General features: G+C 41.7%; 1 protein-coding gene across 2 annotated transcripts; it reads left to right on the top strand.

Moving 5' to 3' along the window:
* The first annotated feature begins 250 nt into the window (after positions 1 to 250).
* Positions 251 to 25,593, top strand: LOC142582674 (protein lifeguard 2-like). 2 transcript variants are annotated; one of them, XM_075692612.1, is made up of 12 exons: positions 251 to 497; positions 1,029 to 1,397; positions 5,763 to 5,866; positions 7,693 to 7,757; positions 7,862 to 7,915; positions 8,083 to 8,133; positions 8,207 to 8,246; positions 11,830 to 11,867; positions 12,814 to 12,901; positions 15,770 to 15,859; positions 17,004 to 17,051; positions 23,572 to 23,656. In XM_075692612.1, the coding sequence occupies exons 2-12, from the start codon at positions 1,034 to 1,036 to the stop codon at positions 23,584 to 23,586; spliced, it is 957 nt and encodes a 318-aa protein (XP_075548727.1). In that variant the 5' UTR covers positions 251 to 497; positions 1,029 to 1,033; the 3' UTR covers positions 23,587 to 23,656. The 2 variants fall into 2 exon arrangements, with proteins under 2 accessions (XP_075548727.1, XP_075548726.1); XM_075692611.1 differs by having other exon boundaries at positions 253 to 497; positions 23,640 to 25,593.
* The last annotated feature ends 1 nt before the right edge of the window (position 25,594 follows it).

Raw genomic sequence — 25,594 nt, 5'->3', positions numbered from 1 at the left:
AAGCATTGGCTAAGAGTAATAAAAACCGTTCCTTTAACCAATGCTTTAACCATGTAGTTCTGGTTTCGCTTCTCTTCCTCTTTACAGCGTTAGCTTTGTTGTGAGGGCAAAATGCCTCAAATGCCAACAAACCAGTCGACTGTGTGACAGCTGTGTGGCAAAAAGGGCATTGCTTTGTGCCAAAAGGTCCGAGCAGGTTTGAGCATTTATAGATACGGTGCTCTTATTGCTGGCAACACTGTTGATCGACCGCGCGGACCGCGCGCCTCTCGCCACTGCAATCCTCGACGCTGCAGTCGTCTTTCCCTTAACGCGAGCGTATGCGTAGTCGTTTTTTGTGTTGTCTGTGTGTTGCGGTGTGTTGCTCTCGCTTGCGAAATACTGAAGAGGACACTGAGTGCGGAAGGTGTCGTTGCCGTTTTCTTTAGAACGGGACTGTTCACGTCCGTATGGTGTTCATTTCATGATTCTGTCGTACCGGCGAACATTTTCGTAGAGTAAGTAGGCTTGCTGGGGCTCCCAACTTTTCCTCTTTCGCACAGGACAACGCTTAACATGTCTATCAGAATGATTGACAGGCCTTCAACAAATAACCTTGTTGTTTATGTCGCGTCTTAAGGCATGTGTGCCATTGCACGGAAACGAAAGTACGTGCTATCGAACCGGAGTATCTGACTAGCTTATTCTGGTAGCCGTATGCTAGATTCAAGATAACCTTAAAGTATACGAAATTTAAATTTTGTACTTATCGGTATCAGGCCTCGAAAGAGTGATCGGCATCTATATGACCTTCTGCCTCATATTAGCAACTTTTACCGCAGCCTACTTCAGTGCAAAACGACGGAACTTCAATTTTAAAATAGCGTATAGTTTCGATGTGGTATCGGGTATAGTTTCGATATTAGGTGTGCACGGCGCTCATTTCAAAACGTTCTGCTTCTTTGTTAGGACGACTGTGAGCTGCATTTCCACGAACGCGACTTTGGTTCGACGTTACTGTAAATCTACCTTACCCCACCTTGTTGCAGACACCATGTCAAGCGGCCCGTACCCTTCTCAACAGCCGCCACTGTTTCTTCAACCTACAATACAGCTTCCCTATGCACCCATAATGCAACCAGCAAATCCGAGTGCGCCTCCCGGCCTATCGTACCCCACGAATTCTGGATTTATGCCAACGCCCATGCCGCAACCCGGAATTCAAAATTCTGGATTTGCGCCAACGCCCGTGCCGCAACCCGGAATTCAAAATTCTGGATTTATGCCAACGCCCGTGCCGCAACCTGGAACTCAGCAACAGCAACCCCACATTGGGTTTGCACCACACGACCAGTTTCCAGCTGCACCGCCTCCATATCCTGGTCCAAGGCAAGCAGACTTTGGGAAGCCATCATCGGGTATGTTTGAAGTGTATGCACCATATATTCTAAGTGAGGCACCAACTCCAGAGCATCTGTCATGCATTGTGTCAAGGGAAGCTGAACTGATTGAAGCCAAAGTTGAAGCCATCATAGCTAAACGGTTCACTGCCAATAGCCTTGTTGCAGTGCACTGACTATGTAACCAATGAAAGCAAGAGTGATTATGAAGTGTTGACCCATTCAAAAATGACGTACAGCGCGAAGGACAAGGACTGCGAGAGACGACATACACAGCGCTCTTACTTCTCTTACTTCTTACGCAATAAAATATTGTTGGAAGTCAGTGCTGTGTATGTAGTCTCGCAGTCCTTGTCCTTCACGCTGTACGTTATTTGTGATCATGAATTACCAACTTTTACCAATTACCAACCACACTAGTTTACTGACCCGTACCTGCTTATACCTGCATATACTGATTGTATATGTACCACTAGAATGGCAGGTGCGAATTAGCTAAATGAGCAACACAAAAGTGTATATGAAATGACTGTTTTCAGTGCCTAGTCACACTTAATGCATTATGCATTTTATGTGGAGGATGTGCAGAGCTGCCTGCAACTAACATATTGTGCACCACAATGTTATGGTGCAGTAGCATATGTAAGCCGAATGTTGTGAAATATAGGTAAGCAACAATTAAGCAAAATGATTTTTCGTAAGTTGGAGGAACTATTTAGTTTCCCATGATTGGCACACCATGCTGCAATATCTATTTTATGAGCTAGTTTGGTTTTGTAACTTGAAGACATTAAGGGTGCCACGTTTTCAGCACACTAGACAACTTTGTAGTGCCAGGGGTCTGCGTTAGACAATAGGTAGGATCCTTCATTTTAATAACTCTTAATTTTTTCCACCCAAAAATCAGGTTAAGCCAGATTTCACCCCCAAAGTTTAACTCTTTCATAAAGGGTAAAAATGCAGACTTGTAATATAGAACCAGTAAAAACTGCCCTACTTGTGTGACCAAGTGGTCACACACTGAATGTTCACTCTAGCAAAAAACATATGTAATATATTACAATATTATTGTTGCAAGTGCATATAGAGCAAAGCAGTAAAATGAGATGACAAGGACGAGAGGCCTGGCAGGTCTAGGATCAACTGATAAACTCGAACTGCACATGGTTCGGATGTTTAATATATTACAACATCCGAACATCCTTTCTGCCGCAACATCCTTTGGTGGCAGAAAGGATGTTCCACGTCCACCGTCAAGGTCTGTGAGTGGTGGCGCTGGCTAACACTCCCAGGGTTCTACTAGGAAACATAAATACCCAAGAAAGTGAATGGGGAAACGGTGCTACGGTAGCTCAATTCATTGTACGCAAAATGCGAAAGTTGTGGGATCGTTCCCCACCTGCGGCAAGTTTCTTCATCTACTTTCATTTCCATTAATTTATCGTTTCTTTATTTCATTTATTAAGCACAAGTAATTTTCCCTATGTTGTCCTTGGTGTCAGTGTTTGTTGGCTTCTTATCATATGATCGAGGGCTTGTAAGATAACAGAAAGCATCACACCACTTAGAGCAAGTCCATGTGCACTAGTAATTTTTTTTCTTTTTATAAAGAAGTGCAGAGAACAAAGTAAACAAGAGATCGCCAATAACATTCCTATTTGTTGTTTTTGATTATGAGGCTTCTTTTTAAATTGGATATTATGCCCGCCAGAGAGAACTTGTATAGGTAAGTTAGTCGCGTAACTTTCGAAAAGCTCTCTTTTTCATCATAGTTCCTGTTAGTGATATCGTTTACACAAATAAAGTGCTTGCCTCCCAAAAGAGACTACTGCCTGTGTGAATTGTTTGTGAAAGTTACCAGAGAAATCCTGAATTTTAGGTAGCCAGACAACAAAAAACCGATTTCTCGACAGTCTTTCTCTTGAAAACTAACATGCGATTTTTAACTTCCCCCTCCCCTCCCAAATAGGAGGGGGAAAAAGAAGCTTCAAAGCTAAGGACCCTAATTATTAACAGATACAAAAATACTGCTGCTAAGAAAATGCAATAGCTACAGCACATTTGTATACATGCACATGGCATTGTAACATCAGTATTACCAATTGCATTGCTTAAGTGTGACCCTTTACTATATATTTAATCCTACACCAAATAAAAAAAAAAACTGCAGAGAGAATTTTCAACAGATCCACACAATATTGGACTTATATTGGATTCCATTGGATTGTTGTTTTAACAAAATTAGCACAGGAAGAAAAAAATCTAGAATGGCAGGCCTTTAATGCACCGGGCAGTTGTTGTGGCCCCACAAATACACTTTTGTAAAGCTGTATTTACATGATAAAGAAAATTATAGTGTGAGCTTGTGGGTTGTATATCAGAGTACCATGCATCACCCATTCCTGCTGCACTCACTTGGTATCTGTGAAACGATTTACAATATGTCCAAAATCCCAATCACCATAGGAATTTCAGGCGAGAAATATCAAGGTACTTGTAGTGAAACACATGGCAACAGTAGTCTTCAATCCAGTCACAGTTGCTTATTGAATTTAAATGTGCGCAACAAATGTGTTGCTTGCACTGTTAACTCAATAACCATGAGTGAATGTCCAGAGCATTCCGACGCTTTTGCGTTTTCTCTCACGCATTGAAAAGCGTAGGGGTAAATCTTACGCTCTTACGCATTGCCCTTCGTTTTTCTCTGCTGTCATGTAAATGCTAGCTGCTGAATTGATTCAGTGTACATCATACGTCACGTGACTGACTTGTCCGTGATCAGCATCCGTCGTGTGAATCCAGCTTTACCTGCAATCCCATGTAACAAGCGTAGCACAGATAGATAAAACAATACTCCCATTAGCTGCATAAAATCAAATGGGTTTCGGAAAGCAAGTATACACATAATGATATTACCTTTGGTAATCTTTGCTTTATCAATAATAAAAACGGGCTTTTAGTATTTGCACAAGTTGTGCTATCTGCTGGTGTCAGAGCCTGGATTTGCCTATTATGGTGCCATAGAGACTCGTGTAGGGGTCACACCTGTGGAAGAGTCGCAACCCCAATTTGGCAAACCAAAACTTGGAGAAAAACGTTTCTCAGCGGATAAGCAATCTGATTCGGCACCCCGATGCCATGCGCGCATCAGTGGATTTTCGTGTGCTGTGTATTTCCATGTACCAATACTAGATAATGAGAGCTGCGTGTTGACCAGGGTGTGCAAAAGTCTATGGCTGCGCTGGCACCATTTTGACCAAAGGGTTTGTTCTAGTGTAATGACCACACCTCATCAAAATTGTGAAAAGAAAAAGTGTAGTCCTTGCACGAGTCTATACGGCACATTCAACTGGTCGCTTTCAAGCACTCTGAAAGCATGCTGCTTCGCCAAGTTGCCCAGTTGAAATCTATCACTAGGACCTTGTTCGTCTGTTTAATTTAGAGCGCTGTGCACCAGCGCTGAGTGCTTAAAGGCACTTTCGCCTTTAAGCTAAGCTGGGAGCATGGCTTAGATCAAACATAACTCTGGTTGCATTTCTCCTTCAATGCTCAACGTTTTGCATGGGCAGATTTTCTCCAGCTCCAATCTTGAGAAGGCTCCCCATTGCTACGAACCGAGTCGGAGTGTGGTAGGAACCAGCCAAATGTTTTGCTACCATATTTACTCTATTCTCGATTGTAATACACACAACTTTTCACAGCCACAAATGGAAAATGCAAGGCCCTCGGCTGTAACGCACACCCCAGTTTTCATATTTCAAAAAAGGCTGAATGTAAAGTCCCCGATTGTTCCCTCATGAAATTTTCATGGTACAAAAGAGAAACAGCAATTTGCCCTCACTTGAAGAAATAAAATTAATTGCATCCAAGCTACAGTGGACTGGCCATCACTCATCGGCCCCATTATCTCTATCAACTGCCCAGACTGTCATCTTTGGATCCATCCATGGGACTTGAGATCCTACATTTCTTAGTACTCTTTACAAACCATGGCAGATGGGATTCAAGATTGGCAGGTAGAGTATGGACAGCACTTATTGCAGTTTTGAATTTATACTGGATTCTACTACCCATGTGTCATACTGAAGTGAATTTCTCTAAAATGGTGCATATACAGTGTGTATCAATATGAAAAAAATGCTTAATTGGCATTGCAGGCAGTTCAAGGTCTTTGTTTCTTGCAGTGAAATGAAAATGCACCACATCATACTTTCGTACATGAGGGCTACTCAACAAAGCACGCATCATCAAGTGGTGTCCCAGCTCCTATTTCTGCTGTATTCATTGTTTCGATGTAGGCTGTGTGTTAGCCTTCATAATTTGCAACCTCTGTTCCACATTAGCCCTATTGTGCAGATTGTTCCTTTGCACATATTGTTTCAGGGATGAGTTCACCTGTTGGCACTATGGAAACGGACACCACACCAGCGCTTGAATCCTGGAATGGCTTCTCCAACAAAGAGATCAGGCGTGTCTTTGTTCGAAAAGTAGGTGCTAGAGGTTTCACCTATTCTATATCGGTTTCAAGCTCACGTTTCATGTTACTTTTTTGTCCAGTGCAAGGATTAATATTTAAAAGAAAAGGCTACATGTCTCCCCATTGGTTTCTAAAGCAAAGTTTTTTTTACTCTACCCTCGAGTTTTCTTTGTTGGTGTGTGCCGTCCAGGATGTATATCCCCCACGTTCTGTTCACTGGTGTGTTGTCCTTGGATATTTATGTGGATGTGCATTTCTATAAACATTATATGTTCCTGACGCAAGCTCCAGCAAACTGGCCTATTTAGAAATGATTGCCGGCTAATGAAGTAGTGCCAGTGATCTCACCTCTGTTGTAGGTAATAAAAGAAAACTATAAGGGCACCTAAGCAATTCTTATGATGTGTAAATGCGAGTTCATTACTTGTCGCTGAGTGTTTTGAATTATGTTGTTGAGTTTAGTGTTGCGGCGAAATGTTGCTGGGTTTAGCGCTGCTGCGTTATGTTTCTGAATATAGCGTTGCTGCTTATGAGGTTGCAACAATGCAAGACAACAAACCGGCCATATTGCGAACTGTCAGCAGAGTTTTATTTTGTGGAGTTCTCCTTAAAGTAGGGTTTCATGCACATGGCATTGAGTACTTTTTTCTGATAGCACTACTTTTCAGTACGATGACACCACTTTGCCACTTGTTGACACTACACCTTTCATTGGGTTCATAGGCGAACTCCACCTCACACTCTGAGGGGATGTTGTAGTCATCATCCTATGGGTACTTGAAACGTGTTGCACCTTATTTGTCATAGTCATCCATGGGCTCCAGCATCTGCGGATCCCCGACAATGCGAAAGGCTGAGCAAGTGGCTATAGCTCGCCGTGTTCTCTCCACAGCCACTTGCTGTGCCAGTTAATGAATTGCCCACTAGGCAGAGTCAAACCATGTTCACAGGCTCGAACATATTCATCACTGATGCCTGTTGCGTTGGTGGCGGAGTGGTTAACATGCTCGGCTACTGAGTGGTAGCAGTGGAGGTAGGGTAGAGGACTAAATCCTCACCGTGGCCACTTTTTTTTTTAGTTAGATAAAGATGACATAATTTATGTGCTGTTTTTCTGCCACTGCTTTCTGATGACGACGGGGTCGCACAATGAGCCAAGTGATGCCCTCAGACTAAAAATAATATATCTATATACAACATTATAAAGCCTGCATGTATGATGCTGGCTTATAGGTAACGCACACAGGCCTCCGAATAGAATAATGCATGATATTAAAGGCTTCTCTGATTTACATAAATTTATAATACCCCAGTGCCGCAGCCCGATGCTTTACCCATCAGGCCACAGATGCATGTATAGAAAGAATAACATTGTTACCAGCTTTCTGCATGTAAGGTACCATTTTGAGATGCTTTGTGCATGAGTTTCATGACATAGCAACAATTTACTTATAAAAGGGAGAGTGCATATTCTGCTAGCTAACTATGGAAGCATGTTTTATGCATGAAAAAGCGACCCATGCAGCCACACTGTCATTAATTCGCAACCATATTTGCTGAGTGTCCAGGTCTACAATTTCAGTGGGACAAAACTGACCACTGTTTGGAGGCCATGTTTATTTAAATGAAGATTTCCTTGTGTGTCATGTTTCTGCAAGGTTTACTGCCACGGCTGGGGACGGTTGTGAGAAGAGTTAGTTGCTGAAATTCACAGTGCATCTCTTATTGTGATAGGCATCTCATAAAAGTTCTGCTTACAGCAATTCTCACAGTGGGTGGGATCTTCACAATTTTTTTATGCCTAGTTAAGAAAAAAATCTCTGTGTTTGTTTTCAGGTGTATGCTATCCTCATGGTCCAGCTCGCCATCACATTTGGTGTTGTGGCTTTGTTCGTGTATGAGTAAGTATCAGCGTCTGCTCTCTTTGTGTATATCTGGGTATCTCAGCATTCAACAGAATTTGTGGAAAATCTCATTATTTTACATTTCTCCTTTATCCTTGCAGGCCACATGTTAAATTATTTGTACAGAAGAATTTTGAAGCATACATTGCTGCCTAGTAAGTTCTGGGACTTGTGTTTTCTTATGTGAAAGTTCATGTACATGCAACCTCATTTACTTTCCACAAGCTTTGCAAGCATTGATAGCAAGTGTATCAGTGACCAGCTGATAACGCTGCTAGTTTTGGCTTAGTTTCATGTTTTTCTTTGTATCATTTCCTTTCAGTGTTTTGTTTATTGGCCTCTACATAGCACTGGTCTGCTGTGAAAGCCTGAGGTAAGCCTTCTTGTTTGGTACTGCAGTTCAAAACGTTTACAGGCATTGTAGTAACAGCTGTATATTTTTTCAGGCGAACTTACCCTACAAACATGATCCTGCTGTTTGTCTTTGTGAGTGCCTTCAGCAATTTAATGTGCTCGCATAATTTGTTTATGCATGCATGCTTGTATTTGTGAGTCAGTGCAGTTACTCTTTAAACAGTCATACATCCAGGAAATTTTTTAACTTGTTCAAAGACTCGCAGAAGAACACTTTATAAGCATCAAAATTTAGCTGCCAGTCAGGGAAACACCCAAGTTTTTGGAGATCTCATTTGCCGGCGTTGCCTTGGGCATCATGGTTTATCTAACATTCAAAATTGTAAGCGATACCATTTCTGGCAAACGGCTATAGGTACAATTGTCTGGATAGCAAATAGCTGCTACAGATCTTTGGTTAGATATCTTCAATCAACTTTATAAAATTTAATTTCAGGGTGTCTACCAACCGGGAAAACCGGGAATTCTCAGGGAATTTGAACAGTCTGGAAAAACTCAGGGAAAACTCAGGGAGTTTGTGCTTCTATCAGGGAAAATTAGCTGTAACTTTATTGAAAGGGAACGAAAGTCGTGTTAATGCTGGCTCCAGTAACAGAGGAATCGCAACGAATCGCCATTGACGCCATGCCATCGGCGCGATATATTGCCAGAGTAGTTAACGACCGATTTTCTAGACGCCCGATTTTTCGGACATGCCCGATAATTAGCACGGCTTTGCAGCACCACCACGTACTCCATATAGTCAATGTATATTGCCCTGACTGCAGGTCTGAAATGGCATTAATCAAAGCCGCCACCGCCGCTATTTTGATTATCTCGCCGCCTCGAACCGGCACTCTCGCACGCAGATCCGCTGGCAGCCGTAACCACCACCGCGGCAACGTTAGGCCTAGCTGCTTCTATGTTCGCTATTAAGCTTCTTGCCTTGCGGTGCCGTGTTTTTCATTGAAAGAATTCGCCGCTATCACCAATGGCACCGACTCCGCCTTTCTAATCCTCGCGATTGGCTTTGAAGCTCGCAGAGCACAGTGCGTTGTGTAATGTCAGTCTCCGAAAGTTAGCTTTGCCTCAGTACATTAGTGTTAGGCGGTGAAACATAACAAGCGTGGGAAGGGGCAATTGTCACGGGACACAGTATGTATTCCTTAATTATACACACGTGCACCCCCATCTCCTGTCACAGTACGAGCATCGATATGCCTAGTAAGTGTAGTGGCAGGCCTTAAGAGCTTTTTCGGGCGATTCAATGGCGGCCTTACAATGTCTTCTGTCATCTCTTCGTCGCGGGTCGTGTGAACAACTCGTGTCGGAGATATGAGAAATGCACCATCACATGATCACGAAAGGACACGACGTCGTGTTTCAGTGGCTGCCTGGTCATTGCGGTATCTCCGGCAACGACCTCGCTGACGAAGCTGCTAGGAAAGCACATGAAGGACCAACCCTTGTTTCTATACCTTTATCGCGGACCAATGCAGCCCAACACTTTGGCAAGCTAGCGCACTCTTTGACATTGGAGAAGTGGCACACACCTGAATTCACTCAACATCGATTGCATTCCCTCGATCCCTTTATGCAACTGTGGCTGTTACCAGGTCTTCCGTGAAATGAGGAAACAGTGCTGTGCCGCTTACGTTTGGGCGTCGCATTCACCAATGCATATGCATTTTTTATTGGAATGGCTGATAGCGCTGAGTGCAATGCCTGCAGTGTCGAGGAAACCATAGAACACCTACTGTGCTACTGCCCATCTTTTGAAGATGAAAGGGAAGACCTCTGCACAGCTCTCAAACAGCTAGATGGAAAGCCGTTCACCTTGAACAAGATCTTGGGACCATGGCCTCGCATGTCGCAGCTACAAAAGGCCACAAAAGCGCTGCTGCGATATTTGAAAGATACCGGATTGAGTCAGCGTCTGTGATCCGGACTGAGTGACCGACTGATATCCCCAGTGGACTTTCTCTTTTAATCTTTCCATCCCCTTTCCCTTTCCCCAGTGTAGGGTAGCCAACCGGGCTCAGTCCTGGTTAACCTCCCTACCTTTCATTTATCATTTTCTCTCTCTCTCTCTCTTTTCGGGCGTGCCTGTGGCAATTTTAGCCTTTAAGGGCAGTTAAAGACAGGCATTCATTATTTTTGGACTGCCCGATTTTCAGGTGTTCTTGCGGCCCCTAGGGAATCCGAAAAATCGGACGTTGACTGTACAACTGACCAAGAGGATGCTTCAGATGATCCATGTGGTGAAAGCGTGGTAGAAGGAGGATGAGAACGGAAAGGACCGACGCACTGAGGAATTAACGGGAAAGGAAGGGTGCCGCCGCCTTTTTGAAGGAGCTTGAGCTAAAAAAACTAAGTGTTGACTGACGCTGAGATACAGGTGTCCCTCATCCAAACCAAAATAAACTTTTAAGCAGTGAAACCCAACACTGAGATGTTGTGTACGGGCTGAGAGTATGTCAGGACAGTTGAGGTTGACTTCCCAGCTGCTGAGAGAGAACCTTAGTTGTGACAAAGTTCAGGGCCTCATATACAGTTGAGCTTGCTATCAGTTGATAGAAATAGCTCATATTAAAAAATATTTACTTATGTATGCATCTCCTTTTCATTCGTATTTGAAAATGTTCGACTCAATTTGGAATGGGCTTTACCATTTCTTTCGCTGTGCATTTTACTAACACCTTCCTTCTGTTTTCTTTTTAAATAAAATAGATATAATCCTTACTATTCAAACAGGATTAAGTCATTTTTTTTGTTTCAGCATGCTTACTAGAGAGTGACAGCATCGGGCAACGTGGTGTCAGCCTGTCTTGACATAAAACAAAAGTTCTGGCTCATTCAGGGAATTTTGCAAAGGTGCTCAGGGAAAACCTAGAAAAATCAGGGAATTTGGAAATGTCAACTTGGTAGACACCCTGAATTTGCATGTCAATAAGTTGAAATGTGACCACAGCACTGCTCAACTCTTTCCTTACCATGCCATTGAAAATAGTTGAATTGTCACTTTTCGACCCGTGCCAAACATTTACTCCAGTGCTCTCCTGGAAGAAATAGTGCCCCGCATCCAGTGTATAGATTCAATACTACAGTTTCATTTTTGGACTTCATTTTTATTTAGGGGCATAGCTGCTTCATTTAGCAACTGATGCTAGCTAGAATTTTTTTCTGAATTCTGTTCTCACAATAATGTACTATAACCTGTTACAATGCATCAGATTAATAATGCACATTCTACAGGCTGTACTCAATCTGGAATAACTTTGGCAGGCTAGTTAAGCATATTAATTACTGCCGTTAGAGTGCTTACGTTGTGTACTTCAGCATGTGTGTTCTATTTCTTGTGCTTTAATGACTAGTAGTCCATATGTAGTAATCTGGAACAGTTATTGGCTACACGCATAGATGAACTTATCCAAATAGCGGAAATATTAGTTGAATTCAGTCTCAGTGCGAAGCCAACGTGCACCTAAACAAAGATACTTGTGCAAGTGCTATTTGTGCTTGCGAAAAAGTACTCAAACACTTTGCCTGATTTTACTATACAGTTGTTTAATTGCTGTAAAGACTTTCCCTTCCTATATTTTGCCACTTTTTATGTAGTTATAGCAATGTAATCCAATCATGTTAATCATCACTGATGACAATACTTTTCTTGCAGACACTGGTGATGTCCTACATGGTTGGCGTGATATCGAGGTACCGACTTGGAAAGCTGTTAATCTGTGTGATTGTACTTAGTAAGAATGGCTGCAAATAAGTAGGTGCAGTGTAGAATTTATGAGCTAAGATAATTAGCATCAGAATTGCAGGATATTACAGCACATCCTTTGTTGGGGCTTTCATTACTCTTTGACTCAGTGACATTCATATTTGGGGCCTTCACTTAGGTCGCTATTACAGGGGCAGAGTCTGTGTAGTTAGCTAATTCTACAAAGTGTAACTGGTTGCATTGTGCGCTGCACCATACAATCATCCTGTTTTTATGCCAACACACGAGTGACTGTCTGTAACATGGCTCTGAAATGTTATGCTCATCTCATGGCGGCGCACTGTTCTGACCAGCAGTCATTAAGAGCAGGTCTAAAGCATCAAGTCCTTTTTAGCAAAAGCATGTGCAGCATGAATATGCCATAACCACGTTTATTTTTGATGTGCTGCATTAGCACTTGGTGCCTTCATCACTACTTTGTATAGCATACATATTTCTAGCTTGTTTGTGCACGAAGGTGTGGTGATGTTGCAGTTCATTTGGCTGATGGGCTGATTTTGGAAACAGGTGGCTGCAGATTTGAAGTCTGCTTAGTGCAAACTGTGTGCTTTCATGTGAGAGAGTGAGAGTGCATATGGTTACTAAGGCAGGTAGAAATAATTAGGTATTAGGCTGGTTTTTCTGGTCTGGGGCAGTTAAAATGTACATTGGCAGGAGAGTAACACGACTTTTAATAAAAATAAAATAAGAAAGCACTAGAACCAGTGGCACCTCGCTAGCAGATCCGCATATCCTTCTTTTCTCTCCATTCCCCCCCCCCCCCATTTTTCTTTTTTTTTTTCTTATTATTGCATTGCAATCATTGCACTGAAACTGGGAAAGTGCCCTATGCTAGGAAGCTTTGTGTTCATGCTAAAGCTTGTTTCTTTCCAGTTTCCATGATACTGACACTGTCCTCATGGCTTCCGGAATCTGTGCAGCTTGCTGCCTGGCTGTCTCTATCTTCTCCTGCCATACAAAGGCAGGTCGCATTTCCTTTGCCGTGCTAGCTTCTGACCACTGACCAGAATGTGTGGTATGGTACTGCGAGTTAAACCCTTGCGGTTAAGACAAGTCAGTCAAAGTGATGTTCCCTGAGCCATGAACCCTAAATTTAACCTGGAAAGACTGCATGTTAAAGCAAAACAGAACTACCATAACCAGACTATGAGCCAATTAACATAATAACTTGCGTATGAAAATAGGGATGGTGTTCTGTAAAAGGGTGCGACATAGGGCTAGTTGGTTCATCTTAGAAGGTATGAGACAGTGCAGAAAACATGGATTGAGGCAAGCTGTTGTCCTGTTATTTCAGTGCCATATTAACGCTCCGCTGTATAAAAAAACTTTCCAAGTGGCATTCACAGGTGTATGATAGGAGTAACATTAAATCATGGCAGGACGCTCCACGACTTGTGGCCAGTTCCACTTCGTAACTGGAACCAGTTGACATATTGCATTTGCAGACCAGTAGGCAAGTGCCAACTGGAACCATTAAGTCAGACTCAGTTTGGATCATTTGTGACTGGGACTAATTCCAACTTCAAATGCATTTCATAAACCATTTAGACTGTCGCCATTTTGAAAACCAGTTTAAACATTCTTAGGCTGCGTTTGGAAGTTTCATAGGTTATCTCTAGTAAGGGTTTAAGGTTACAAGCTGAAGTCAGCATTCAATAGTTAGCTGTTAGGCTAGTTTGCACATGGTATTTAGAACAACAACTGTGCAAACTCATGACACAAGAAAGAGATATGGACGTAGTCCCATTAGTTTGTGCCGTTTTCATTTTCAATTTTGTTGTGGAACTTGAGACATAGGTGATCCAGCCACAGCACGTCATCTGCTATGTACCGTATTTACTTGCATAATGATTGCACTTTTTTGTCAATAACATTGATGCAAATTCAGGGGTGCGATCATTACACGGGTTAAATATCCCACGAAACGAAGCATTTTCTTTTTTTACCTCGCATTTACTGCGGGATGACAACCGGTCAACAAGCAGGCGGCTGCCACTGTCAGTGCAGGACACGAAAACAAAAATGGCGGCCGGCGAAGCAAGCCGAACGCACCGAACGTGATTATTTTTCTTCTCGTGAGTACATTACGCGCATTGAAACAGTTTCTTCCATATCAGTAATGAATAATGTCGTTCATATCGGCAAGTTTGAAACAACAATTATAATGTAGCAATGTCCACTCTGAGGGGACAGAAACAGAGATGGGCGCGCTTAGCTGCCAGTGACATAAAAGCAATGGTGGGCATGTTGTGGAAACTGTGGCATTTGTCTTCACTGCTATCCTAATATGGCACATTTCCGCTAAGGGTGGGCGAATATCATAGCTGCGTTACAAGCATCGGTGTATAAATAGGGTACTAATGTATCAGTGTAAACGTGGCCACTATCGTTGCTGCTCACGATTTGTTGCGTGCCTACGAGTGCAGACGAGAAGAAATGAAAGGAGCCCTTTATGTTGTTGTTGACCAAAACCATTGTGAAGCCTACAAATAGTAAAGCCGAGGCAGGTTTGGTTGTAGTTTTCTTTTTTCTTTTTTGTTTCATGGAAGTGCGGAAAGTGATGAAAGGAATGAAATGGGGCATCTGCTTAAGAACGTTGGGTGCGTGCAGACCGCTTGGTATGTCTTCAAGAATCGTTTGCATAGCATTTGACAGATGGTAAGCGCGATCATCATTAGCTAGACTTGGCACACGACACATCGCTGCAACAAGTTCAGGGTGCGATCATTACACGGGAAAGAAAATAAATCGAATTTTGACGACAAAATTCAGGGCTGCGATCATTACGCGAGTGCGATCATTGTGCGATTAAATACGGTACATGTCCTGGCCTATCCTCACTGCAAAGAATCTGCCTTGATGGGCTACGGAGCTCAGTTGTCACGCCAAACTACTGGATCCTTCTAATAAACGAGAAGAAAGGGGGTTAATCGAGGGGCCCGATTTTTATTAGTCATATTATAACAAGCCAACAAACACTGACACCAAGGACAACATAGGGAAAATTACTTGTGCTGTATAAATGAAATAAAGAAACGATAAATTAGTGGAAATTAAAGTGGATGAAAAAACAACTTGCCGCAGGTGGGATCCGAACCCACAACCTTCGCATTTCGCGTTTCTTCCTTTCTTCTCGTTTATTACATAACGAGGGTCTCGAATCCGGCAACATTGATGCCTTCAGGTAGCATATGTGGGTTTATTGACCAGTTGCCTTCACCCAAAAAGATCACGTTCTCGTGACGCCTGCGGAAAAAACGACGTTCCACGTCCGCCGCCAAGGTCTATGGGTGGTGGCACTGGCTAACACTCCCAGGGTTCTACTAGTACACATAAATACCCAAGAAAGTGGATGGGGAAACGCCGCCGCGGTAGCTCAATTGGTAGAGCATCGCACGCGAAATGCGAAGGTTGTGGGTTCGGCTCCCACCTGCGGCAAGTTGTTTTTTCATCCACTTTAATTTCCACTAATTTATCGTTTCTTTATTTCATTTATACAGCACAAGTAATTTCCCCTATGTTGTCCTTGGTCTCAGTGTTTGTTGGCTTGTTATAATATGGATCCTTCTAAGCGGGACCCCTGAACACCGCAAAGCTTTGTTCAACAGCTTGCTGCTCTATCTATTGAGGAGTGAAACTATTCGCCTAATCTAGGCACCTTGCCAGAAAAAACACTGGAGTTGCCTTTTAATATATGTAGATTTCTTTTTCAATTAATAAGCGTTTATCACTCTCTCTTTTTGCACTTTTAATTGTAAAAATGATTTCTCTTGTGTTGCCACAGCTGATACTGTAATTTATTCTTTTGTTTTGCTCTCTCTCCTATCAGTTTGACTTCACCAGCTGTGCTGGCTTCCTCTTCATTGCTGTTTGGGCTCTGTTCCTCTTTGGCATCCTCACAATCTTCACCTACAACAGGGTAGGTAACAGTGCGCATGCATTACACGTGCCTGTTGTGATTGTGAAATAAATTTTGCTATATTGCAGCCACAGGAAGCATTGAAAAAGGCAAGGCTGGTGTGTTATCCGTTTGATAAGCTTGCCCCCTCCAGTAGTCTATTTTTTTTAAAAGGGTTTTACGTGCCAAAACCACTTTCTGATTATGAGGAACGCCTTAGTGGGAGACTCTAGAAATTTCGACCATCTGGGGTTCTTTAACGTGCACGGGTGTTTTTGCATTTTGCCTCCATCAAAATGTGGCGGCCGTGGCCGGGATTTGATCCCGCGACTTCATGCTCAGCAGCCCAACACCGTAACCCCCCCTCCAATGGTAAAAGATAGCTTGTGAGCAGAGAAAGCTGCAAATGAAAGTTAAGTTTGCCCCTCCCAATTGCCCTCCTGGTCAAACAACCGCAATGATGTCATTGCTGCAACAATGCACATATGACAGATGTTGAGTGGCTTCCTTTCTTTTATAAGTAGGGCCTGTAAAAACATTTCAGATTGAATATTCTTTTACTTTCATGAGCGGTGTAAACCAAATTTAAGTAGGTGGCAAGCTGCTAGCTTGAACAACAGTTTTTGCTAAAGTTCGTGGAATAAAATGTTTTGAAAAAGTTTTGTTGCGAGCCAAACCTTTCGTGCAACTAAAAATGACAAATTCACTGTTCGAAGTGTAATCCAGCTAAATGTGTGTTGTATATGTGTAATAGGCAGCAGCCATATAAAGTGGGCAGCAGCAAGCTCACGACATTCACATCTAGAAACTGAACACCTTAATTTAAGTATGCAGTAACTACCTCATCCAACATGAAAGGGAACACCTGATCTGTGTTCAAACCACAATTCCGGCAAATGTGCACGTCGGAACCCCACTCACTGCTGTTTGTTATGTTGTTCACCTGTTGAAGAATCCTGCTTATGGAACTTTTCCTCTTTGCAAGGCACTGAAAATTATCGGTTTTTGAACACTAATTCGGTGCTCCCTTTCATATTCGATGACCCTAAACACACTGCTCATTTATCTCTTTGAATAAAAGTTTTCTAAGAGAAGACATTAAGTGCACTTTTAAAAATTAGAATGGAACAGTAAAGGTATATAAAACGTTTTTGTTCTCTTCCAGATTATGAACACAGTATATTCTGTTCTTGGGGCTGTCCTCTTTATGGCTGTGAGTACTATTCTGAACATGTGCCTCACATTTCAGCAATGAAGGAGGCATGTTGTAAAAGTCCTAGCAGTGTGCCAGGCCTGTTCACAAGAGCTCGCCTCAAACAAACGCTGTCACCTCCTGAAGCAGAAATTTCTCCTCTGTGCGGCAACACCCCACATTTAAAATTTTTTAACCCCTTAACTGTCATAACAGATTTAGAAAAACTTTTAAAAGGGCGGAATTTTTTTTTTTTTTTTTCTTTGAGCTGCATATTTCGCGCGTTTTTTTTCTTCTAAAACATGAATGGTTGTTGTATTTTGACTGCGATAAAGTGCTAACTTGAGCCGGTTGGTAAATGTCTGGTACATGTCTGGTACATGTCTGGCTTCGTCTGTCTGCACATCCCATTCTTTGTGCTGTTACGTTTTTTTCAGACATTTTGAATGGTCTTGTTAAAAATGATAGCAAATGTCATTGTGTATTATTTATTTGTTAAAATTACAAGAAACTTCATATATGCACATGCACAAAAATTGCGGAAAGTTGATGACAAGTTAACTTATCATTGGCGCTTGCTGTGATGATAAGTTACCTCATCATTTGCAGTTAAGGGGTTAACAAAATGTTTCTCATTTATCATTCTTTTTCTCTCGTAAATTATTTCACTCAGGAGCACTTCCAAGTCAAATAGCTAAGGAGCATCTGGCGATTTCTGCATTCAATCTCGCAAGCTTAGATTAACTGAGATGTTGTTGCCAACCAAATGGTTTTGCTTTAGGTTTCTATTTGAGAAAATTTAGCAGCACCTGGATTTGCATTTGCCACCTGTGATACCAAGACCAGTAGAATTATTGTCTATAGACCGTTTTCACAGTCCCGTGGGCGCCGGCACGTTTAATCACGTGGTGACGCGTCCATTGTTTGCCTCAGCTGCCTCCGTTGCCTTCATGTTTACAATGAATGTGCATGACCACAGTGCAGCTCAACAAACCTCTGTTTCGGTGGGTATCGTAGACGGTGACTGAATGGACGACACTCTTTGGCCACAGCTTCAAAGGACATATAAGCGCTTTCGGAGCTCGTTACACTTTGTCTATCAAGGCTCATTCAGCAGCGAAAGTAATTTGTGACATTTGTGTACAAAAAAGATCACAGTTTTGCATGAAAGACAAAGCATTTATGGCGATAGCAAATTATTAGACAGCTGTACTCAGTAAGGTTAACAGTTTTGTCAGCTGTATAAATTGCTGTGAACTTTCGCTTACTAACTAAATTAACAAGCACGGTGTCATGCGTGCACAGGCAAACACGGAACACATTTCACTTGGTGACCGCAGACACTCACTGTCAAAACCCTGACGTGACGAAGAGCAGCGGCGGCAGCATGCAAATTCCTCTTTGTGCTGCCCCGCGCTTCAATGTGAACTGGGCACGCGAAAACACAGCGCCTACGTAGCCATCAGCTATCTCGAGTTAGCTTGTCTTCAAACCTACCACTGATTACCTGCAAGATAGAAGGTGCCTAGCCGTGCTCAGCCATACCACGCGCAACCGCTGCAGATGTGAAGATGCGGACTACCCTGCTCCCTTCCTTGCCCGCCTCCTAGCTCATGCACATCCCCCTGCTTCCCCTCTTGCATGCGTGAAAAGATGGAACACACGCTCCGCACATTCCACCGCTGCAACAAGCCACCATCTTTCTTCACTCAGCCTCGCACCTAAAGCATATGGCGCATGACCGTGAACTTGGATTTTATACGGAACCTCACAGCAATGTCAACAATGATGGTGGAAATTCACCCGCAGTGTCCATATATTTACTATCGCAATAAATTTAACGTTTGTGTAATCGGTGTGGTCCTGAAAAAAAATTAATTAGTAAATTCCTGCTTTTCCCAATGTCAGATAACTGTCCCAAGACATGCAGAGTTCTTAAGTAAGCTTCAGATAGCCATATTTTAAATTCTGAATTATAAGTCGAACTATTTCACAATCCCTTTCGAGTTTGATACTATCCAGTGTCTACTGTAGAACCAAAAATATTTAAATTCAACTCTGGGGTTTTATGTTCCAAAAGTACAATATGATTATGAGTCGCAGCATAGATTACAGATTAATTTTGACCACCCGGGGTTCTTTAACGTGCACCTAAACCTAAGTAGAGGAGATGCACAACTAAAAGGCAGTCTTAACTGAAAATATTTAATTGGGTTGTTCTTGTCCATTTCAGATTGAAACTGGTGAAATTAAATAAAATTTAACTTTGGTATAATGAACATGCATGCACAAAATTATGGGATGTAATAGAGTAAATCTAAAATGCTTACTGCTGATATCAACATGTAGCAAATATATAACAATAACGGATAAAGGACATAACAAAGGTATTTTCTTGTAAAATGTAACCTTATCATAGTGAGGTTGGACTGTAGTAAATAATGCGTGATTTATTGTGTAGTGCTGTTCTGAGGCAATAAGAAAGCTGCATGTGTAATCGTCCTGCCTGTGTTGATTTGTTGTGGCAGTGAATTACTAGTAAGCTTTAAGGTATTCAGGAATGGCGCTGTGGCCTTAACACGTTTTTTATTGCTTATATTATACTGACTAGACTACGTTTACACTTTGTGGTCAAATTGAGCATAGGAATAATGAAGGCCTTGTGCACCATTTATTTGTCAGGAGAGAAAAAGGCTTTACGAAACGTCGCAGTCAGAACTGCAATATTTATATTCCATCTCACCAACTGTATGCATTGCAGCAAAAGCGAGGGCTCTTTGTCAGTCAATAATGAGAGCAGGCTGCATGTTTCGGAGAGGTAGGGACGGTTCTCCAATAGACCGATTTCACGACTTGTACAGCGCAGCGATTTTGTTGGCGCCACAAAGACGGTAGTTTTCACTTTCTCGCTGTGCTCGGATTCAAGGTAACACTGGGGAGAAGTGCTGATTATACACTGTCATTGTTGATTATACACTGATTATACACTGTATACACTGCCATTGTGGGTTGTCCAGTGACTCTTAGCTGGGAAGTTGGGGCCAGATCTGCTCAACAGTGCTCCTGTTGTCGTCATCATCAGCCTATTTTATGTCCACTGCAGGACGAAGGCCTCTCCCTGCAGTCTCAACTTTTTTTAATTTTCACTTCCCAGCCTTCTGATCTCGAGGGGTAAATGGGCTTGGCAGGATACAAAAACAATACATTTCTTACTCTAGTCACCTTTCAAACTACTGAAGACTACTGCTACTGGAATGCTTTGCAGCAACGTAGGCATAGTAAAACTTGTCATGAAATCAGGCTATTTGTGCACCACTGGCCCTTCTGTGAGCTTGCATTCTGTCAGCAATGCACAGAAGGTGATCAGCAATGGGCACTGGAAAAGCCCTTCATCCAGTTTTGTTCCCGTTTGCTGCACTGCACAGAATTGGCGGGATGGAATACAGTAAAGCTAGCCATTCTTGGCTGTGCTTAAATTTTAAATAGGAAGTTGCACTCAGCATACCAATGTCAATGCCTTTTTCTAACAGCTGCATTCTGTACCTATGTGAGGATGCTGCTTTGACGAGTTTACAACTTTACCCATATTTCTTCTCTCTTTCCTTTTTTTCTTTTTTCTTTTAATTACTGAAGTTTTTCTTAGCTTACTCGCACTACCTTTACTTAGTGAAGCACTGGTTTAGGCTAGCTGGTAATCCATACTTACATCCATACTGTTTTAGAGCAGGCTAAAACATTAATAATAATAATAATAATAATAATAATCTTTATTTCACTCATGAAGTGAGGGAGTGCGGGAAAAAAAGCTGACAAGTCAGCTTGACTAGTTCCCAGCTCCCCGGAGAACAAAATAGAAGAAACAGAAACACTTTTTCGCATGGCAACATAAAAATCACAAACAAATAAATACTAATGCAGCAATAACTTGTCGATAACATTGACAATAAGGTACTATAGAAATAAAAAGTTTGTTAACTGCGTGATAGACCAATGTTAAACAAAAACGTACAAACATAAAAACTGCAAGTAAAAAGCGCTACATAATGAAGGAAAAAACAAAAAATAAAACGGCACACATTGGTGTAGTATGAAACAGTACATTGCAATGCGTGTAGCGTACATGCGCAGAGATGAAAGAACCACATGAAATTCTGTCATGGGAAAGGAGCTTTGTCACAGAAGAACAATTTCAGTTTCTGGTTCGATGCTGTTTCGGGAGTGAAACCGTTTTTATGGCAGAAATTTAGCAAATGCGGTAGGGTTCTGTTTACCATTTGTTGTCCGTATCCGGTTCTGCACGTTTTGATTAGCCATGGCTGTGTATTTCGATTCTCATAAGGTGTGGTCCTTTTAGAAAGCGATGCCAACCGTAGTAGGGAATAGCTGTTATTTTTTACTTCAAGCTTATAACGTGAACACAGGCAATGCGGATATAGCTCGTCTATTTTCATTACACAGTACTTCAAGAACAGAGGGTGGGAAGGGTGACTCATGGGGACGTTTTCAATATTTCGTAACATTTTTTTCTGTAATATCATGATTCTTTGCAAATTACCTTTTGTTGTGTTCCCCCAAACTAATTGGCAATATTTCATATGTGAGTGGAATAACGCATTGTACAGCAGAAGCTTAACCTTTGACGGTAGAATGTATCTGTTGGCGTATGTCAATCCAACGATGCGAGACAGTTTTGACACAACGTGGTCGATATGAGTGTCCCAGGTCATATTTTCGCTGAAATACACTCCAAGTATTTTAAATGCGCTTACTAGTTCTACTTTTGAGTTTCGCAGCTTAATGTCTGAGGTAATGTTAATTTTCTTGTTTTTCGCACGGTATATGACAGCCTTCGTTTTACTAACGTTTATTTTCAATTTGTTAAGTTGCGCCCATGTGTCTAATTTCACAAGCGTTCTGTTTGCTCTCAGAATCAACTCATCCGTACTTTCTGCAGAGAATAACAGTGTCACATCATCAGCATATATAACAAATTTCACCATAGGATCGACGTTAACAATGTCATTCAAATATAAGTTAAACAAAAATGGGCCCAGAATACTCCCTTGAGGTACGCCGGCAGAAATTGGTAATATATTAGAAGAGCAGCCATTTAAATACACGTACTGCTTGCGCTCACTAAGGTAGGACGTCAGTAGTGACAGAACCGTCCCCCGGAATCCGTACATATCAAGTTTCTTTAGCAGGATAGAGTGATTTAAATAATCGAAAGCTTTCGTGAAATCTACGTATATTCCAAGGGCTACTTCTTTATCTTCAAGCGATTGCAGGATAAATTCTTTTTGTTCTAACAGTGCCATTTCTGTTGATCGATATTTCCGGAAGCCATACTGCGCGCCATAAATGATATTGCATTGTTCGCTAAAATTTGTCATTCTAGTAAGAACTATTTTTTCAAAGCCTTTTGAGAAAACGGGTAATATAGATACTGGTCGAAAATTTGTAAAATCATTCTTACTACCTTTTTTGTGCAGTACGCTCACTTTGGCGAGTTGCATTTGCCCCGGAAATGTTCCTTGAGATAAGCAAAGGTTATATATGTGAGCTAAGCACTCTGCTATGTCTCCTATCACAAACTTCACCGGTTTTATCACAATTCCGTCTGCGTCACAACATTTGCTATTTTTTAGCCCCATGAAAACAGACATGACCTCTGATACTGATGTTGGTGTTAGGAACATTGACTTCTCGTTTCTTACATGAAGAGTATTTGAACCAACGAATTCACTAGTTATCTCTGTGAAGTATCTGTTGAATGCGTTTGCTAAATCAGTGCCTGTGAGTTCTTTATCTTGAGTATGAATTTTTGTTACTGGGTTTGGGCCTGTAGATCTGTTTAGAAGCTCATTTAATTTCCTCCATAATTCATCCGACTTATTCATCGAGCAGCAGAACTGGTTACAGAGATATTGATCACGTGCTCTGCGTATATCCGCCGTCAGTTTATTTCTGAACATTTTAAAAGCCTTAAGCCTATCCGGGTCTCGAGTTTTTTCAAACTTCTTGTATAGCCTATCCTTTTTGTAAATTTTCTTCAGCAATTCAGGTGTGATCCATGGCTTCCTTATGTTCCCTCGTTCCTGTGCATGTTTATAAGGGAAGCACTCGCTGTATATACACAAAAAAGCCGTTAAAAACAAAACATAAGCCTTTTCGGCACTTGTTTCCTCAAGAACATTTCTCCAGTCATGATTACGAACTTTCTCTTTGAAATTGTTCAGGTTTTTTGTCGACATATCTTGACATAACTTTGGTATCTTTTTTGAATTAGGAAATTTGCTTTTCGGAACGCACATAAAAACGCCGCGGTGGTCACTGATATCAGTATTTATTACGCCTGCTTTCAGAATAGGCATGTGCATATTGGTTATAAGTAGATCAAGTAGTGATTCAGTCTGCAATGTAACACGTGTAGGATCGCATATCACGTTTAAGAGGGCAAATAGAAACCTTTACTTAGGCCACCTTACTGTGTTCTTGCTACAAGTTCAAGTCTGTCCTTGTTGCTTCCTTTTATCTGTAGCCCATACTTCTATAGCAAAGCTTGGAATTATGACGAATTTGACAATTCACCCTGACGGCTGGTTGCAGTTCCTGGCCTTTGATACCCAGATGCTCATGGGTGGTCGCAAGTTGGAACTGAGCCCTGAGGAGCACATCTTTGCTGCGCTGCAGCTGTACATGGACATTGTGCAAATCTTTCTGTTCCTACTGAGAATTCTGGGAAGGCGCTAAGCTGCAGGATGTAGTCATGCACATTTGGTGATAACTTCCATGTTCTTGCAGAGCTATACTTCCCTCTAATACCAAACCGACCTTGCCATTATTTGCATGAGCTATTATTCGGCAGGAGTCAACCTTTCACAGACATGCATTGCAAAAGCAGTTTTCTTTCTCTCTCAGAAACTGAAGTGCTGCCATGTGTGGCTAAATCATTCATAAATCAATGATTTGGTGCCAATCTGTTTTCAAAGTCGGATTTTGTAATAATGAAGGCTGTTGCTTTTTGCAAGCTTTGATATCAGCACCTGGTGCTGATATCTAGGCCAGCTGACCTCGGGAGGAAAAACACCTTTGTCGACTCCAGCCACAGAGCTACTACGAATTAAAGGTTTCTCTAAGCCCTAGGCACCTTAATATAAATGGCCACAAATATGCTCTCAGGTGAGCTGCCACAGAAAGTTTCCATACAGTGCAGCAGAACGAATGTTATGCATCATGTCTGCCTCTGTCCTGTCATTTGTCCACAAAGTTACCCATTGCTAAAGTGGAGTAACAAGTGGGTCTGGCCGTTGGCAAAGTGGTTACATATTGTAGTTAGCAGTAGCCTGCTCGTGTAAACTGTGATCATACATGTTTTCTCTAGCTGAATTAGGCCAACTCTAGAGCGCGACTGTTTGGCTTTCACATTTTGCTGCTGCAACTATTATTCTGTTGTTTCGCTTGTGCATTTTGGATTGTATAAGGAAGGGGACATTGGACATCACTGTCACATGCTCTCTTTTGAGCATTTTCAAGTCTTGCAGGTAAAATTTGTGATGCTATTTTGTGTAATGTATTCCTTGGATGAACAAGCCGTGATGTTTTAGCTTATGAGAAGCTACTATGAATATATTTTGCTACTACTTTTTTTTCCCTTTAATTTCTTTTCCCTCCATCTATCACGCTATAAGTGGCCAAGAAAAGCGAAAATGATACAGCATGCAAGCCGTTATAGAATGGAAGAAAGGTTGGTTACAAAACAAAGTTCAAAAAGTCATTATGTGTAAGATGCCCATATAGTGCAGATAGAATGCAAACGGCACGTTGTGGTAATGGAGTACCATGTTGGGACAGTCGTTGAATCTCAACTCTTCAAACACGTGCGAGTGCAATCTGCACATCACCGAGTCCTGTACTTTTGTTGAATATGTTTAACTGTTAAAAAAAGAAAAAAGTTCATCCAGGTCATCACACAAGCTTTATGTACCAAATTGCAGCATTCTAGACCAATGGGAAGCCATGGGAGGCCTATGTTTGTCCATACCAAGGTTGTACATTTTTTACCCTAGTCTTTGAAGTGTGGCATGTGCCCCCTTTCTGGTGAAAGGTACCGATGAGCCACCAGTATGTCGTGCGAATTTCATTGAAAGCCAGAAATGTTGCTCGATATTCCGGTTTCTTCCCATTTGAGCAGTTTTGTATGTACTGCAAGTTCTGCTGTCAGATGTGTTAGTGGATGTTGTCACAATGTTCATCTTCGTTAGAGCTCTGTGGTGTTGTGTAATTTTGCCATTTTTAAAAGATCAATTGTGAGGACCTTAATTGAATTGGTTTAAAGCATTAAAGTAAAGGCCAGCATGCGGGCAAGATGGCATTAACTTCCAAGGTTTTCTTAGTTTAGTAGTTCGTTTGGACAAAGTTTTGTGTATTGGTAGTGATTATGTTTATGTAACTTTTTTCTTTTATTTTAAAGTAGTTGGTGTGGACAGTGTTGTGTATCGTTAGTGATTATGTTTTTATGTAATTTTTGTGTGTTACGATAAAATAAAAATGAACTGAAGAAG

The sequence above is a fragment of the Dermacentor variabilis genome, chromosome 5 (genome assembly GCF_050947875.1).
Source record: "Dermacentor variabilis isolate Ectoservices chromosome 5, ASM5094787v1, whole genome shotgun sequence".
NCBI classification, from domain to species: Eukaryota; Metazoa; Arthropoda; class Arachnida; order Ixodida; family Ixodidae; genus Dermacentor; species Dermacentor variabilis.
Note: the sequence above shows the minus strand (reverse complement) of the source record. Positions and strands in the feature narration are given on the sequence as shown.

Coding starts and splice junctions, on each gene's coding strand:
- LOC142582674 (XM_075692611.1), top strand. CDS start 1,034: ATGTCAAGCGGCCCGTACCCTTCTCAACAGCCGCCACTGTTTCTTCAA. Junction 7,916..8,082: donor GAAGCATACATTGCTGCCTA/GTAAGTTCTGGG, acceptor ATTTCCTTTCAG/TGTTTTGTTTATTGGCCTCT. Junction 8,134..8,206: donor GTCTGCTGTGAAAGCCTGAG/GTAAGCCTTCTT, acceptor ATATTTTTTCAG/GCGAACTTACCCTACAAACA.